Source organism: Pituophis catenifer, unplaced genomic scaffold, assembly GCF_029215685.1.
Source record: "Pituophis catenifer annectens isolate HBS135680 unplaced genomic scaffold, rPitCat1.0.hap2 SCAF_2, whole genome shotgun sequence".
In the NCBI taxonomy this organism is placed as follows: domain Eukaryota; kingdom Metazoa; phylum Chordata; class Lepidosauria; order Squamata; family Colubridae; genus Pituophis; species Pituophis catenifer.
Window position 1 is genome coordinate 287,644,709 of NW_027256882.1, and position 17,345 is coordinate 287,662,053.

A 17,345-nucleotide genomic window follows, 5' to 3' on the forward strand; every position below is an offset into this window, starting at 1 on the left:
AACATGGCAGCACTACAATTCCCATGCACCCAGGACTGGTCAACATGGCAGCACTTCAATTCCCACACACCTAGGGCCAGTCTACATGGCAGCACTACTATTCCCTTGCACCCAGAACCATTCAACACAGCAGCCCTATAATTCCCACACACCTTGGAGCCAGCCTACCCAAGATGCAATGGGAGTTGCAGCTTGAGACACCTGAATAGCAGCAGGTGGAGAGCTCCCAGCATTTCCTAAAGAAGCAAAATCTTGCGTGAGAATCACTTCCTGATGGGGTTCAAAATGTCAAGATGGCAGCCTTACCCATGCATTGAAAGGAAACTACAGCCACCTATCTCCACAACCCCCATCTCAGACACACCAACAACAGCCAAGCCTCCTACAACTGATCCCATCCCATTGGATTCACAATCCCTGGTGATCACAGAAAAGGAAGTGCAAGACCTATTTCACAGACAAAAGCCAGGAAAAGCTCCAGGCCCAGACAAGATAACTCCTTCTTGCTTATAAGTCTGTGCTGACCAATTGGCCCCCATCTTCACCTGTATCTTCAATAAATCGCTAGAGATGTGCTATGTTCCTTCTTGCTTCAAACACTCTACTATCATCCCAGTCCCAAAGAAGCCCACCATCAAGGAACTGAATGACTTCAGACCAGTTGCTCTAACATCTGTAGTCATGAAAACCTTTGAAAGGCTAGTGCTCTCCCACTTGAAAACCATCACGGATCCGCTGTTAGACCCCCTGCAATTTGCATACTGAGCAAATAGATCGACAGATGATGCTGTTAATATGGCTCTGCACTACATCCTACAACATCTTGAATCTCCAAAGACCTATGCAAAGGTCCTCTTTGTAGGCTTTAGTTCAGCATTCAATACCATCATTCCAGACGTTCTGATAACTAAGCTAAACCAGCTATAGGTACCCGAACGCAGTTGTAAGTGGATCATAAGCTTCCTAACAGACAGGAAGCAGCCGGTGAAGCTAAGCAGAATCACATCAGATACCTGTTCAATTAGGACAGCCCCCCTCCCAAGGCTGTGTGCTCTCCCCACTTCTCTCTATACCAATGACTGCATCTCTAACAATCCATCTGTTAAACTACTGAACTTTGCAGGTGACACAACAGTGATCAGTCTCATTCGAGACAATGATGAATCCACATACCGACGGGAGGTTGAACAACTAGCCTTGTGGTGCGACTGGAACAATCTGGAACTGACCACACTCAAAACCTTTTGGCACGCGATGGCCCAGTGGGCCCGTTTTTCGGCCTCCCCAGTCTCCAGAGCCTTTCTAGGAGCCTGGGGAGGGCGAAAACGGCCTCTCCCACCCGCCCAGGAGGCGCCCCGGGAAGCCGGAAATGGCCCGTTTCCCAACTTCCGGTGGGACCGGAAGGCCCAAAAAGCAGCTGGCCAGCGTGCGCATGCGCACTGGAGCTCAGCTAGGGCAACGCTCACGTGCCCACAAATATGGTTCCGCGTACCACCTACGACACGCGCACCATAGGTTTGCCATCACGGATCTAAGCCGTTCAGAGTTACCGAGGGGTAAGATGGGCGGCTAATAAATTTTATAAATAAATAACACTTTATTGTCAGTAATGAGATGCTTACAGTTATTCTTCTGTGAACGAGTTAGATGCAATAACATTTTACAGCACACAGTCGGGTAACCCAATGGCTTGTATAAATCCATACATTTAAAAATTTTATTCAGCAAGACTGAATACCCAGGAAGAAAAATAAATTTATATACAATATGGTATTGTGGCACAACACCCACAATTGTTCCCATTTTTCTCCGCGCACCAGAATGATTACACAAATGGTCGTTTGGTAGGCAAAGTTACTGAAAGTGCAGTCATATCCAGCTTTGTTGAAAATTTGGCCTCCAGGGCTTCCTGCAAAGGGGAAAAAATAGTATCCTGTAAGATTTGTATTAAAGGAAAACAGCTCTTTCTTCAAAACGAAGAATTACAGGTAGTCCTCGATTTACAACCTTATCGGAGCTCCAGATTTCCGTCGCTAAGCCAGATTGTCGTTAAATGAGTTTTGCCCCATTTTACGACCTTTCTTGCCACCGTTAAGTGAATCACTGCAGTTTGTTAAGTTACTGACATGGTTGTTAAGTGAATCTGGCTTCCCCATTGACGTTGCTGGTCAGAAGATCACATGATCCAGGGACACTGCAAACCGTCATAAATACGTCTCTAATTCAGGAACTTTTCACGGTTCTCTAATTCAGGGAGTGGCTAAGCACCCGAATTTTGATCAGTTAACAGGAACAGAGTTGGAAGGGACCTTTTGGAGATCTTCTAGTCCAACCCCCTGCTTAGGCAGGAAACTCTACACCACTTCAGACAAGTGGTTATCCAACATATTCTTAAAAACGCAGGAGACCTGTACTAGGGATTCGATCTGCTGACCTTTCTGATCGACAAGCTCAGTGTCTTAGCCACTGAGCAACCTAGTCACATGACCATGAGGATGCTGCAATGGTTGTTAACTGTGAAAAAGTCACATTTTTCAGTGCCGTTGTAATTTTGAACGGTCACTAAATGAATGTCAACCCTGGCTTGTGGCCATTTTGGGGCTTCAGTGCTGCCAGAACCGGAGCTGTGGGAAAGGGAGGGGGAGTAGAGACAGCTGGGGTGCTGTAGCCAAAACAAAATACTTTCTCTTGGAAACCAAGGACATTCCCACTAGGTGTCTAGAAGGAAGGGGACTGGTGATCTAGCAACTGGACTGTCTCCTGATTGGACTATGTGATTGTTTGGAGAAAATGCAGCCGCGCGGGGGGTTATGGGAGCGACGTGGCGCTCCCATGTGACCCCCCTCCTGCGCGAGCTGCACTGGTGGTGCAGCTCCCGGTGGTCTTCCGGGTGCGCTTCAAGGTTTTGGTTACCACCTTTAGAGCGCTCCAGGGCATCGGACCGGGGTATTTACGAGACCGCCTTCTGCTACCAATAGCCTCTCACTGACCAGTACGCTCCCATTGAGAGGGGCTTCTCAGGGTGCCGTCGGCCAAACAGTGTCGACTGGTGGCCCCCAGGGGGAGAGCCTTCTCTGTGGGGGCACCTACCATCTGGAATGAGCTCCCCCCAGAGATACGGAGGATCCCGGACCTGCGCACGTTTCGTCGTGCTCTCAAAACTTTTTTATTTCAGCAGGCTGGCCTGGCCTAACTCTCCTCTTTTAAATTTTTTAATTCGTGTGATTTTATAAATTGGGTGTTTTAATCTGTGTTTCGGCCAAAATATTTAATAATCTTAAGGGATTTTTTTAATATTTGTATTATCTGTATTTTATCTTGGCTGTTCACCGCCCTGAGTCCTTCGGGAGTAGGGCGGTATAGAAATTTGATAAGAAAGAAAGAAAGAAAGAAAGAAAGAAAGAAAGAAAGAAAGAAAGAAAGAAAGAAAGAAAGAAAGAAAGAAAGAAAGAAAGAAAGAACTAAATCAGGGGTCGGCAATCTTAAACACTCAAAGAGCCACCAAGGTCCTAACCGGAAGCCCCCCCCCCCTTCAATTCTGGAGCCAACCGGAAGTCCGGTTGCCCCACCATAGAGTCTCCTCCTAACACGGCATCCTTTTTCCTCTGCCGACCGGAAGTCTGGTTCCCCCACCATAGAGTCTCCTCCTAACACGGCATCCTTTTTCCTCTGCCTGTCCTAATCAAAAGCCCTATCAATTGTGGAGCCGACTGGCGACAGGGAGCCTCAGCAGAGGGATGAAAGAGCCACATGCGGTTCCAGAGCCACGGGTTGCTGACCTCTGAACTAGATGAGAACCGTGGGAACATTTAGAGTCGGTTTTCACCAGGCCGTGCCAATATGACATGTGCAATAAATCTATTCTTCGAGGAATCCACCTGCCTCGGCGTTTTGATTGCTATGGATGTGTTACTTGGGACCCTGACGATGAACTGTTGTTAAATCGAGGATTACCTGTACTGACTTGGACTAAAACATGCCTGATTTCTTCAATGCCCTTCTATGTATCCCTTCTGCTAGACTGGAATTAGCCATCCATGTTAGCCCTGAGACACATTTCAAATTAATGCCAAGGGAAAAAACCTACCAGCTCCCTTTTGGCTTCTTCAATCTTCACTCGAGCTAGAGAAGGACTCTGGAAAGAAGAGGAAGATATAACAATAGCATTTAGACTTATATACTGCTTTGCAGTGCTTTACACCCCTCTCTAAGTACTTTACAGAGTCAGCCTATTGCCCCCAACAATCTGGGTCCTCATTTTACCCACCTCGGAAGGATGGAAGGCTAAGTCAGCCTTGAGGTAGTCAGGATTGAACTCCAGACAGTGGTCAGAGTTGGCCTGCACCACTGCACCAACACGGCAAGGAAGGAAGGAAGGAAGGAAGGAAGGAAGGAAGGAAGGAAGGAAGGAAGGAGGGAGGGAGGGAGGGAGGGAGGGAGGGAAGGAAGGAAGGAAGGAAGGAAGGGCAATAGCAATAGCCCTTAGACTTATATACCGCTTCATAGTGCTTTACAGCCCTCTCTAAGCGGTTTACAGAGTCAGCCTATTGCCCCCAATAATTTGGGTCCTCATTTTACCAACCTCAGACGGAAGGCTGAGTTCAACCTTGAGCCTGGTGAGATTTGATCTGCCAAATTGCAGGCAGCCGGCAGGCAGCAGAAGTAGCCTGCAGTACTGCACTCTAACCACTGCGCCACCGTGGCTCATTCCATAGTTGTAATGCCGCACGCAGGATTCCCTCGACATCCAACATGCCACAGGTAGGGCATCCCTCCCAAATATTCCATAAGAGAGCTTCGCTGCATTGTATAAATACCCAACATTCTGGCACACTGTTTATCAACTTTAAGATACGTGGACTTCAATTCCCAGAATTCCTTAGGCAGGTGTATGGGGCAGAATTCATAATACGGCCATTCCTTTCCTACTAAAAATATTGCCTTCCCTCCTTTTTCTGCTTCTGTGTTCCCACTCTCCTTAAACCCAGTTCCCCTAGTGCAGGGCAGGGAGGGGGTTTTTACTCCTGGTCCGTGGACCGGAACCAGGCCGAGGCATGCCAGAAACCGGGCCGCACAAACAAGCGAAGCCTCATCCGTGGGATTCAGTCAGCACATGAAACCACGGCCCCTCCGGTCCTCTCCATGGAACTGGTCCCTGGTGCCTAAAAGTTTGCGGGAGGGGTTACCTTAGTCCATCTTCATCTCGTTTTCTATTCTGGCCTCAGTTTTTAGTGTCCATAAAATGGGTGCAGGACACCTGTCTCCAAAAGACAAGCTAAGGGAGCAGGGGAACGAGGAAGGGAGAGAATTACCGGTGTGAGATCCAGATAAGACTTTATTTTCTTCTTTAAAGGAACTGACTGGTTCTTCAAATCTGCCAGTTTCTGTGGAAATAATACTTTTATTTTATTTTGGGGTTTTTTCCTGTTTTGTTTCATTTCGTTTGTAGGACAGGCAGACCCCAACTTACGACCGCGATGGAACCCAAAGCTTTTATTGATAAGTGAACAAATGTGTTAAGTGGGCTTTGCCTCATTTTACGACTTTTCTTGAACACCTTTGTTCAGCGAATTGCTGCCGTTCTTAAGCTACTGCTTGTCAGAAGGTCGCAAAAGGGGATCAACGCGACTGCTGTTACGAACTGAAAACCTCTGCATTCTGTTTGGCTTTTTTTGTTTTTAATTTTTCCATCGAATTATTCTCTCTCTCTCTCTCTGTTTCTCTCTCTCCCCCCTCGCGCTCTCTCCCCTTTTTTCTCTGCCTCCTTCCTTCCTTTTCTGTTTCTCTTTCTCTCCCTCCTTCTCTCTCCCTCCCATCATCCTTTCTCTCTGATTCTTTCCCTCCCTCCCTCCCTCTCCTTTTGTCTGTTTCTGTGTTTCTTTCTCCCTCCCTCCCTCTTTTTCTGTCTCTTTCTTTCTATTTCTGTTTTTTCTCTCCCTCCCTCTCCCACCCTCCTTCTCACTGATTCTTTCTCTCCCTCCCTTCCTCTCTCCTTACCTCTCTCATCTCTTTCTTTGTGTTTCTGTGTGTTTCTTTCTATCTCTCCCTCCCTCCCTCTCCCTCCCTCCTTTTCTCTTTCTTTGTTTTTTCTCTCTCCCTCCCTCTCCCACCCTCCTTCTCACTGATTCTTTCTCTCCCTCCCTTTCTCTCTCCTTACTTCTCTCGTCTGTTTCTTGTGTTTCTTTGTCTCTCCCTCCCTCCCTCTCCCTCCCTCCTTTTCTCTCTTTCTCTTTTTCTGTGTTTTTTTCTCTCCCTCCCTCTCCCACCCTCCTTGATTCTTTCTCTCCCTCCCTTCCTCTCTCCTTACCTCTCTCCTCTTTCTGTGTTTCTTGTGTGTTTCTTTCTGTCTCTCCCTCCCTCCCTCTCCCTCCCTTTCCTCTTTCTGTTTGTTTTTTCTCTCTCCCTCCCTCTCCCACCCTCCTCCTCACTGATTCTTTCTCTCCCTCCCTTCCCCTCTCCTCACCTCTCTCCTTGTCTCTTTCTTTCTGTGTCTTTCTTTCTCTCTCTCTTTCTCTCTCTCTCTCTCTCTTCCTTCCTCCCTCTCTCCCTCCCACCCTCCACCTCTCTCTCAGCATCTCTTTTCACTGCAGGCCTTTGGAGCTCAGATGCTGGAATCCTGAACATTTTTAGAGAGGCATTTAAGAGCTTAATCACAGCAGTCTCAAATCCCGGCTCCACGTCGCTGAATTATCATTTCCTCCAGCTGCCCAGGTTAATTAAATACCAGCCAGCTCATGTCTCGTACTGTAACATCGGTGGCATCCCACCCACCTCTGAAAGGGTCACCAGTGATTCATGTGTCAGGGAAGCATCCAGCCCACTCGCAGACAGCTGCTCCTGCAGGGGGAGAAGAGACAGATTAGCAAGAGGGAGCGAGGAGGGGGGGCGGAACTAGACCGAAAGCACCCAGAATTACTCATAGGAAACGGACACAGAGATGTAAGCAAAGCCCCTTCCACCATTTGCTAATAAGAACCGGAAAAAGCAGCAAAGTACAGTAGTGGCCACAATTGTGGAAACCTTTTGGGAAAAGTGTATTTTCTAAAACTAGTTAATAACACCACTATATATATATATTTTGGAGTAGTACTGTAAAATTATATATCAATGGAAAGATAATTGAATCAAGAATGTAATGCAATCACTTTTATGAAGGATTTACTATTAGAATAACAGTTACAGTATAAAGAAGAAAAGGGAAACACCTAGAAAAAACGAGAAATACAAAAATGATCACCCTGTCAATTAATACTTCATTGGGTAACTTTGAGCATGAATTACAGCCTTACAACGTCTTCCTATGGAGTGAACCAAGTCTTTTCGTTCTGCAGCTGTTATCATGTGAAACCAAGATTGAATGATTGCTTCTATTAACTGGGTTTTATTGCTGGATCCCTTCTGACTAACAAGTTTCTTCAGTCGGCTTTTCAGTCAGATTTTCAATTGGGTTAAGGTCTGGGCTATTCCCAGGCCATTCCAGCAGTGGAATAGGATTATCTTCAAATTCCAAAAAAATAAATAAATAAAGTGGTGTTATTAGCCATCAAACCTCAAAAACACACTTTTCCCAAAAGGTTTTCACAATTTTGACCACTACTGTAGGAAGCTACTTTTGATGAAATCAAAGAGCTGGCTATAGAAACACAGGTAGTCTTTGACTTACAACAGTTCATTTAGTGACCATCTGTCCAAAGTTACAACAGCACTGAAAAACCTAGTGCGGTTTTTCACACATATAACCATTGCAGTCTCCCCAGGGTCACATGATCAAAATTCAGATGCTTCTCAACCGACTAAAGATTTACGATACAGGTAATCCCCGATTTACGACCAGTATTGAGCCCAACGTTTATGTTGCTAAGTGTTGTGGCCCGTACGTGGCCTGTGCAGCTAGTAGCTGGTTCAGACAGCGAGGAGGCTGGTGTGCCTGTGCAGCTGGCACTCGAGTCAGACAATGAGGAGGCTGGAGAAGATGTGGTGCCAGAGGCGGGGATTCAGCCAGGGTCTTCAGAACCTCCAGAAGCTCCTTTAAGTGAAGATGACGAAGTGGAGGAGCCTCTTCTCAATGCACGGGCACGCAGAGCTGCCAAAAGGCAGGAGTGGCTCCTCAGGAGGAGGTCTCCTCGAGAGTAAGGCTTGGGGCTAATTGGCCATTCCCTTAGCCTATTTAAGGAAGACTGAAGCAATTTGCAGGGAACAACTTCGTTCAGGTACCTTTGTTTCTTGTCTTATCAGCTTCCTGCAAATTGCTTCTGGGCATTCTGCCAACCACAGTAAGTTTTCAGTTATTATTCTTTGAATTCTTGGCAGCTGTTAATGCAGTTAATTAATAGCCGTTGTTGTAAAAGACTGATTTATTTAGTAAACCAAGGTTTGAACGGACTTTGTGTGTGCTGCGTTCTCTGGGGCAGAACAATAAGTGAGAAATCAATTCAGTGAGTTTTGCCCCATTTTACAACTTTTCTCGCTGCATCTGTTAAGTGAATCACTGCTGTTCTTACATTAGTGACACGATTGTTAGAAGATTCTGGCTTCCCTACTGAGTTTTCTTGTCAGAAGGTCGCAAAAGGGGATCACATGACCCCGGGACACTGCAACCGTCGTAAATGTGAGTCAGTTGTCAAGCATCTGAATGTAAATCACATGACCAGGGTGGATGCTTGCAATGGACATAAGTGTGAAAAATGGCCATAAGACACTTTTTTCAGCGCTGTTATAACTTCAAAAGGTCACTAAGCGAACTGACCTATGAATCTGTTTCCTTCCTTGGTCAAATAGGGTGAGCCTTAAAGCAGAAACTGGGAGTTATGGGGATCATCTCGGTTTTTGTGACTGGTGGGCATTAATAGTCCATGTACATCAGTTCTCCTTACCTTCTTCTGTCCAATTTGGTGGCCATCATCACATCTTGGACAGGAAATCCCCTCATTTAATTATGGCTTTATAGGGAAGAAAGGAAGGGAGGGAGGGAAAGAGAGAGAGAGAGAGAGAGAAACAGAAAGAAAGAGAGAAAGAAAGGAGGAGGGGGAAGGGGAAGGAAGGAGAAAGAGAAAGAGAGAAAGAGAGAGAGAGAAAAGAAAGAAAGAGAAAGAAAAAGGAAGGAAGGAAGAGAAAGGCTGGGAGGAAGGAATGAAGGAAGGAGGAGGAGGGAAGGAAGAAAGAGGGAGGGAGGAAAGAAAAGGAAGGAAGGGAAAGTCTGGGAGGAAGGGAGGGAGGAGGGGGGAAGGAAGGAAAAGTGAGGGAGGAAAGAAAAGAAAGAAAAAGAAAGAAAGAAAGAAAGTAGAAGGAGAGGGAAGGAAGGAGAAAGAGAGAGAGGAAAGAAAGAGAAAGAAAAAGGAAGGAAGGAGAGAGAAGGGAGGGAGGGGAAGGAGGGAGGAAAGAAAGAAAAAGAAGGGAGGGGGGAAGGAGGGAAGGAAGAGAAAGAAAGAAAGAAAAAAGAAAGAAAGAAAGAAAGAAAGAAAGAAAGAAAGAAAGAAAGAAAGAAAGAAAGAAAGAAAGAAAGAAAGGATCCCAAAAATTCAACCCCAAAGTACAAATATTTTCTCTTATCGGTTTTCTAACTTTGAAAGCTAAAAAGAATCCGATGTGGATAGCAGTTGGCTGGGACGTCACCATTTCCATAAACTTGCCCCCCCCCTCCACCACGACCCCCCCCCCCAAAAAAAATCCTGGCTGCATGAATAGGAATTGAGGCTAACCTTTCTAATGGCAAAACATGTTCTTTCCAACATGAAGATTTTCCTTTGCAGATGAACCTCTAGCAAGTGAAGCCTAAGGCAGTACGGCCTAAAAAGTATTTTTTTTTACTGTAAGCTTCTGCTTTTTTCCTTCAAAATCCAAGCGTGAGCTATAGCAGTGATGGCTAACCTTTTTTCCCTCAGGTGCCGAAAGTGTGCGTGCCCACATCCATAATGCAATGCCATCCCCTGCGTGCCATGCCCCCCCCCACGCATGCTTGCATGACCCCCCCCCACCTCATTTTGGGCCTAGCAGGCCTCCCTGAAGCCCCCTGGTACCAAAAATGGACTGCGGGGGGGGGGGGGGAAGCATGCCCCCCCCCATGCCTCGTTTTGGGCCTAGCAGGCCTCCCTGAAGCCCCCTGGGACCAAAAATGGACTGCAGGGGGGGGGAGTGTGCCCCCCCACGCCCCATTTTGGGTCTAGCAGACCTCCCTGAAGGCCCCTGGGACCAAAAATGGGCTGCGGGGGTGGGGGGGAGTGCACCCCCTCACGCCTGTTCTGTCCCCGTCTCACACACGCACACAACCAGATAGCCAGAGGTTAAATAAAACTGGCAGACAACAACTTCTTCCGATAAGAGAATTGGCAGCAACCCAGTAGCTGCTTGCCAAGAACTTTACTCATAGAGGGAGGGGTTGTTCCTCCGTCAGATAAACCCAAACAAGATACACACAGTTCAAGAATTGTCAAGTCCAGTCCGTATTAAATCCAAGGCAGATAACGTTGTTTCAAAGATACAATGTGACTCGCTAGTAGTTAGTTTTGTCTGTCAGAGTCTGAATGGCCACCTCACTCCCTTTTATCCCTTGTGGAGTGTGGTCCAGTGACTCAGCCTAATCTCTGGCACGCCTCCTCTTCTGCTCTGTGCGCCTGTCTCTCTGACGCTGGCGTGGATCCAGCCATGACTTATCTCCGTCACTGTCCGACTGCGAGATACCTGGCTCCTGGCCAATCTCTTCTCCTTCAGGAGACACCTGAGGCATTGCCAGAGAGGAGGGCCCTGGAGAGGGAGGCCTGGCCAACTCCTCTCCTTTATGTTCGGAGCCTTCTCCCTCCGATAACACAGGCTCAGGTAACGGAGCCACAACAACGCCCCGTTTTGGGCCTAGCAGGCCTCCCTGAAGCCAAACCAAAAGCGGAATGCGGGGTGGCGCACTGCACGCCCCCGCCCTTTTCCCGCATACACGGCAGACCTGAAAATCAGCTTGCCAGCAGGAAGCGAACAAGCATGCACGGTGGGGCTGACCTAGGGCGACAGCTCGTGTGCCTGCAGAGCAGTGGTGGGTTGCTACTGGTTCACCCCGGATCGAGCAAACCGGTAGCGGCGGTGGGCAGCTGTACCCACCCACCCAGACGCTTCTGCGCATGCCCAGAAGTCACGCGCATAAGCATGCCCACGAGGAAACCGGTACCGACAGGTTTTGAAACCCGCCCCTGCTGCAGAGATGGCTCCCTGTGCCACGGAGATTCAGGTAACCACCATGGAGCTATAGCATCATTTGTTCTCCTTGTCTCCTCTTTTGGGATCCCCTTTAAACAGACGTTCCCAGATTTCAGATGGCGGGATTGGGGACCTGCAGGAACTTAAACCATACTTTTTAAAGGAAAACAAAAATCCTTCTTTCTTTTTTTTTGAGTCCCCGAAAATACCAATTTCATTCCTCAGAAATCTGAACAGTCCCATCCGACTTACCTTGGCGGATCTGATTTCGCATTTGATATCTTCCGATTTTTTCATTAGGAACTCCATATTCTTCATTCGGTGATCAGCTGTTTTTCTTTCCTCTATCAGAAATTTTTCAGTTTTCAGGACATCACTGCAAAGTAGCAACAGAAGAGAGACTATTTATAGCTAAGGGTTGAAGTGTTGGGCCCTCTCTGAGCTTGATAGTTTTCTTGATAGATGTTTCATTACCCAACTAAGTAACAACGTCAGTGCTACCGAAATGAGTGGGGTTTGTGAGGAGGAGGAGGAGAAGAAGAATAAGGACTGTAGGATCCTTGGTGCCCTCTGAGCTTGTTTTCTTGAAGACATTCCCTTACCCAACTAGGTGATATCATCAGTGTTAGAAGGGAGTGAGGTTCACAGGGAGGGGGAAGAGGAAGAGGAGGAGGAGGACTGTGAGGTCCTCTGAGCTTGGTTGTTTTCTTACAGATGTTTCATTCCCAACTAGGTAACCTCACCCAGATTGTATCACTAGCAACCTGTGCTGGGTGCTTTCAAAAACCAGTATCCTCCGTCTGTTTCCTGAACTGCTACCGTATTATCTCCTCTGTTTGGTTCTGCAATGCCATCTGAATCACTAGGACCCAGAATGCATACTTGGCATACATTTGGAAATCAAAAGAGACAGCATGCCATTTAATTATGACAGTTTCAGGTCAATGTGTGTCTATATATTTAAAAAGCGTGTTAAGTTAAGCCAGCTGGCTAGCTGAAACTCTGCAAAAAAACAAAAACAAAATTGGGAGCAAAGAAGGGAAAGAAAGGCGAGGAAAGTCAAAGCACTTACTCCTGAAGGCGTTTTTCCAGCACAAGCGCTGATGTGAGTTTTCTTCTCAAGGTATTGAGTTCGAGTTCGAGTTCTTTGCTTTTGGATTGTGCTCTGGACAGATCAGAAGTCAAGTCGTTGATGGCAGGAATAAAACTAAAGAAAAAGCCCAGTTAATCATGATTTGTTTTTTGTTTTTTTTTACATCAGCTGTTATAGTATTTAGCAACTGGTCACTATTAGATGAGGGAGTTTAGGTGAGAAGGGCAGCATACAAGTCTAATAAATAAATAAACAGATAGAAATTTGGAATTTTATTGCAAACTTGGATATTCTCATCTCATTTGTGAGCTTAGCAAGAAGCATTTAAACGACTAATATGTACCCCACAAAAAAAAAATGTGATAAAGTTGAACATGATTCTTTTCCTCTATTGTTCTTTATTTCTTAAAGTATAGGCCACCATTTTGAGGAGAGCCTCTAAATGGGAACAGATGAATAAATCAATAAATCTGTACTAGATTCCTACCAAAGTTATTTCAACCTCCAAGTTGAAATAATAAACAAATGCTGTGACAGAGGTTATCTAAATTTCAATCATGTTTTAAAGCAAGAATTGTAGATTTTCAGGTGCTCTACAAACTAATGTAGAAAAGACACTGTTCTATAGAGATGGATGGATGGATGGATGATGGATGATATGATAGATAGATATAGATAAATAGATAGTGATAGATACCATAGATAGATAGATGATAGATAGGTAGGTAGGTAGCAAGATATAGATAGTGATAGATACCGTAGATAGATAAGATAGATAGATAGATAGATAGATAGATAGATAGATAGATAGATAGATAGGTAGATAGATGGAAAGATGATAGGTAGATTAGATAGATTAGATAGATAGATAGACATGATAGAGTGATAGATACCGTAGATAGATAAATAGATATGGATAAGATAGACGAAAGGTAGGTAGGTAGGTAGGTAGGTAGGTAGGTAGGTAGATGGATAGATAGATAGATAGATAGATAGATAGATAGATAGATAGATACTGTAGATAGATAGACAGTCATGATTGATCGATGGAGGGAGGGAGGGAGGGAAGAAAGAAAGAAAGAAAGAAAGAAAGAAAGAAAGAAAGAAAGAAAGAAAGAAAGAAAGAAAGAAAGAAAAAGGAAGGACTGTTTAAATTTTCCCCAACTTTTCTCTCTGAAAAAATATTAATGATCATGAAGTGCCTGCAATTCCTCCCACATAGTTGGCACTGCAGCATTCAGAAACATTTTCGGAAGGGAGTTCCAGCACCTTGCAAGAGATGTGTCCTTTGTCTCCAGAGCCAAGGCAATATCCACTAGGTTATTTAGGTAGCTCGTACTGGCTTTAGATAGGCTGTTAAGGGAAAGATTCAGACTCTCCATTAAAAGTTCCTGCAGGAAGAGGCCTGGGGAAACAAAGATAAGACAGCATGTGTTTTAAGGAAACCTCAGGGCTTAAGTATGCTTGGCCTGAGGCTGACACAATTCCTCTAATTTAATTAGAGAGCCAGTTTGATGTAGGACAGGTAGTCCGGGTTTACAGCCATACAATAGTGGCCAAAATTGTGGAAACCTTTTGGGAAGAAAAGTGTATTTTTGAGGTTTGATGGCTAATAACCGCTAACCACTTTTTTTTTTTTTTGGAGTTTCAAGATAATCCTATTCCACTGCTGGAATGGCTTGGGAATAGCCCAGATCTTAACCCCATTGAAAATCTATGGAGCCGACTAAACAAACTTGTTAGTCAGAAGCAACCCAGCAATAAAACCCAGTTAATAGAAGCAATCATTCAATCTTGGTTTCACATGATAACAGCTGCAGAACTAAAAGACTTAGTTCACTCCATGGGAAGACGTTGTAAGGCCATCATTCATGTTAAAGGTTACCCAACTAAATATTAACTGACATGGGGATCATTTTTGTATATCTCGTTTTTTCTACACGTTTCACTTTTCTTCTTTGTATTATAACTGCTATTCTAACAGCAAATCCTTCATAAAAGTTACTGCATTACATTCTTGATTCAATTATCTTTCCATTGATATATAATTTTATGGTATTACTCCAAAAAAAAAGTGATGTTGTTAGCTAGTTTTAGAAAATACACTTTCCCCAAAAGGTTTCCCACAATTTTGGCCACAACTGTAATGGAGCCCAAAATTTCTGTGGCTAAGCAAGACAGTGGTTATGTGAATTTTCTGCCCCATTTTATGACCTTTCTTGCCACAGTTGTTAAGTGAATCATTGCAGTTGTTAAGTTAGTAACATGGTTAAGTGAATCTGGCTTGCCCATTGATTTTGCTTGTCAGCAGGTCGCAAATACGCCATCTTTCACTTAATCCTCCAAGGAAAGATTGAAGGCAAACGAGGTCCAGGCAGAAGAAGAACATCATGGCTTCAAAATCTAAGGGACTGGTTTGGACAAAACTCAGCAGCACTTTTTCGTGCAGCTGTTGATAAAAATAGGATCGCCAACATGATCGCCAACGTCCGATGACAGATATGGCCCAAGAAGGTCGCAAAAAGTGATCAAATGACCCCGGGACATTGTAGCTGTCATAAAAATGAGTCAGTTGCCAGGCACTCAAATTTTGATCATGTGACCATGGGGATGCTGCAAATGGTCGTAAGTGTGAAAAATGGTCATGTCACTTTTTTTTCTCACTGTGGTTGTAACTTCGAACGGTCATTGAATGAATGGTTGTAAGTCAAGGACTACCTGTAGTTAAAGCACTAGGCTAGAAACCAGGCGACTGTGACTTCTAGTCCCACCTTAGGCATGAAAGCTGGCTAGATAACTACCTCACAGGAAAGTTGTTGTGGGGGAAATAGGATGCGGAAGGAATGTTAGGCACGTCCTCCCTTTCAATAAATATTGCTACTTATCAAAACAATAAAGGCAGGGAATAAATTAATCTCACCATCTGACTCATACTCCAAGGCTTTCTGCTTCATATCTTCAATTAATAAGTGGACGTCCCCATCTCTGGACTCATTGCATTCGGCCAGCTCATACAAAATATCCACTGTCCGTGTGTTCACTTCGAAAAGAGGAATCGGCTGCTCCCCAAAAACATCCTTCAACCATGAAGTGACCTGTTACAGAAAGAAAAGAATGACGGTTTTTCTCCTCCATTTTGCTTCCGGGATACAAACACATTTCAAAAGGTGAGTAGGCGTAACTGTAATATTTCAGTGTCATGGAAACTTAGAATTTTTATTAATGTATTTATTTATATCCCGCCTTTATTTATTTTTTTATAAACAATTCAAGGTGCCAAACATACATAATATTCCCTCTTACTTCTCTTTTCCCCCACAATAACAACTTTGTGAGGGTGGATTGAGCAGATAGAAAGTAACTGACCTAAAGTCACCCAGCTGGTTTTCATGTCTAAAATGGGATTAGAACTCACAGTCTCCTGGTGATTGACCCACAGTCACCTAGCCGGCTTTCATGCCTAAGGTGGGACTAGAACTCACTGTCTCCTGGTTGATTGGCCCAAAGTCACCCAGTTGGTTTTCATGCATAAGCAGGACTAGAACTCACTGTCTCCTGGTGATTGGCCCAAAGTCACCCAATTAGTTTTCATACATAAACAGGACTAGAACTCACTGTCTCCTGGTTGATTGGCCCAAAGTCACCCAATTAGTTTTCATACATAAACAGGACTAGAACTCACTGTCTCCTGGTTGACTGGCCCAAAGTTACCCAGCTGGTTTTCATACATAAGCAGGACTAGAACTTACTGTCTCCTGGTGATTGGCCCAAAGTCACCCAATTAGTTTTCATACATAAGCAGGACTAGAACTCACTGTCTCCTGGTGATTGGCCCACAGTCACCCAATTAGTTTTCATACATAAACAGGACTAGAACTCACTGTCTCCTGGTTGACTGGCCCAAAGTTACCCAGCTGGTTTTCATACATAAGCAGGACTAGAACTTACTGTCTCCTGGTGATTGGCCCAAAGTCACCCAATTAGTTTTCATACATAAGCAGGACTAGAACTCACTGTCTCCTGGTGATTGGCCCACAGTCACCCAATTAGTTTTCATACATAAACAGGACTAGAACTCACTGTCTCCTGGTTGATTGGCCCAAAGTCACCCAGCTGGTTTTCATACATAAGCAGGACTAGAACTTACTGTCTCCTGGTGATTGGCCCAAAGTCACCCAATTAGTTTTCATACATAAGCAGGACTAGAACTCACTGTCTCCTGGTGATTGGCCCACAGTCACCCAATTAGTTTTCATACATAAACAGGACTAGAACTCACTGTCTCCTGGTTGACTGGCCCAAAGTTACCCAGCTGGTTTTCATACATAAGCAGGACTAGAACTTACTGTCTCCTGGTGATTGGCCCAAAGTCACCCAATTAGTTTTCATACATAAGCAGGACTAGAACTCACTGTCTCCTGGTGATTGGCCCACAGTCACCCAATTAGTTTTCATACATAAACAGGACTAGAACTCACTGTCTCCTGGTTGATTGGCCCAAAGTCACCCAGCTGGTTTTCATACATAAGCAGGACTAAAATTCACTGTCTCCTAGTGATTGGCCCACAGTCACCTAGTTAGTTTTCATACATAAGCAGGACCAGAACTCACTGTCTCCTGGTTGATTAGCCCAAAGTCACCCAGCCGTAATAAGGAAGAAGAGAACATGGAAATTGCTCCTCTAACAAATATCAATCTTTTTTCTAGAAGCTCACAAATCGTATACAAAAGCTTTGAGCCTGGCAGGATATTATTTGCTAAATATTGTTATACTGGAGCTGCAGAATCAAATAGTTGGAAAGAATTAGCCCAAACCAGGAAACACAGAGCACAGGGAAACGTGTCTTTTCAGGAAAATCTTTCCGATCCTTGTAATTTTTTATTCTTTCTTAAAAAAAAAAAGAATAATAATAATAATAATATCCCCGAATGGTCTCAGCCTCGCTCACCTTCGATACCTTTTCCTCCATTCTGCTTTCGCTTCGCCCTGCGGTGCAAACTTCCCGCTTCCCCTTTCTCGGTCGCTGGCCAATGACGTCATCGGAAAGAAGGGGCTCCTGGGAATTGTAGG

General features: G+C 44.9%; 1 protein-coding gene across 1 annotated transcript; it reads right to left on the reverse strand.

Annotated features, from left to right (window-relative positions):
* Positions 1–1,641: 1,641 nt before the first annotated feature.
* Positions 1,642–17,285, reverse strand: HAUS1 (HAUS augmin like complex subunit 1). The gene is made up of 9 exons (XM_070936003.1): positions 17,224–17,285; positions 15,195–15,369; positions 13,544–13,679; positions 12,254–12,388; positions 11,434–11,557; positions 6,772–6,837; positions 5,313–5,384; positions 4,088–4,135; positions 1,642–1,909 (listed from the first exon to the last, which is right to left on the reverse strand). The coding sequence occupies exons 1-9, from the start codon at positions 17,242–17,244 to the stop codon at positions 1,826–1,828; spliced, it is 861 nt and encodes a 286-aa protein (XP_070792104.1). The 5' UTR covers positions 17,245–17,285; the 3' UTR covers positions 1,642–1,825.
* Between the last annotated feature and the right edge of the window lie 60 nt (positions 17,286–17,345).

Coding starts and splice junctions, on each gene's coding strand:
- HAUS1 (XM_070936003.1), bottom strand. CDS start 17,244: ATGGAGGAAAAGGTATCGAAG. Junction 13,680..15,194: donor CTTGGAGTATGAGTCAGATG/GTGAGATTAATT, acceptor TTGTTTCCCCAG/GCCTCTTCCTGCAGGAACTT. Junction 12,389..13,543: donor AAGGACACATCTCTTGCAAG/GTGCTGGAACTC, acceptor CTTTTTCTTTAG/TTTTATTCCTGCCATCAACG.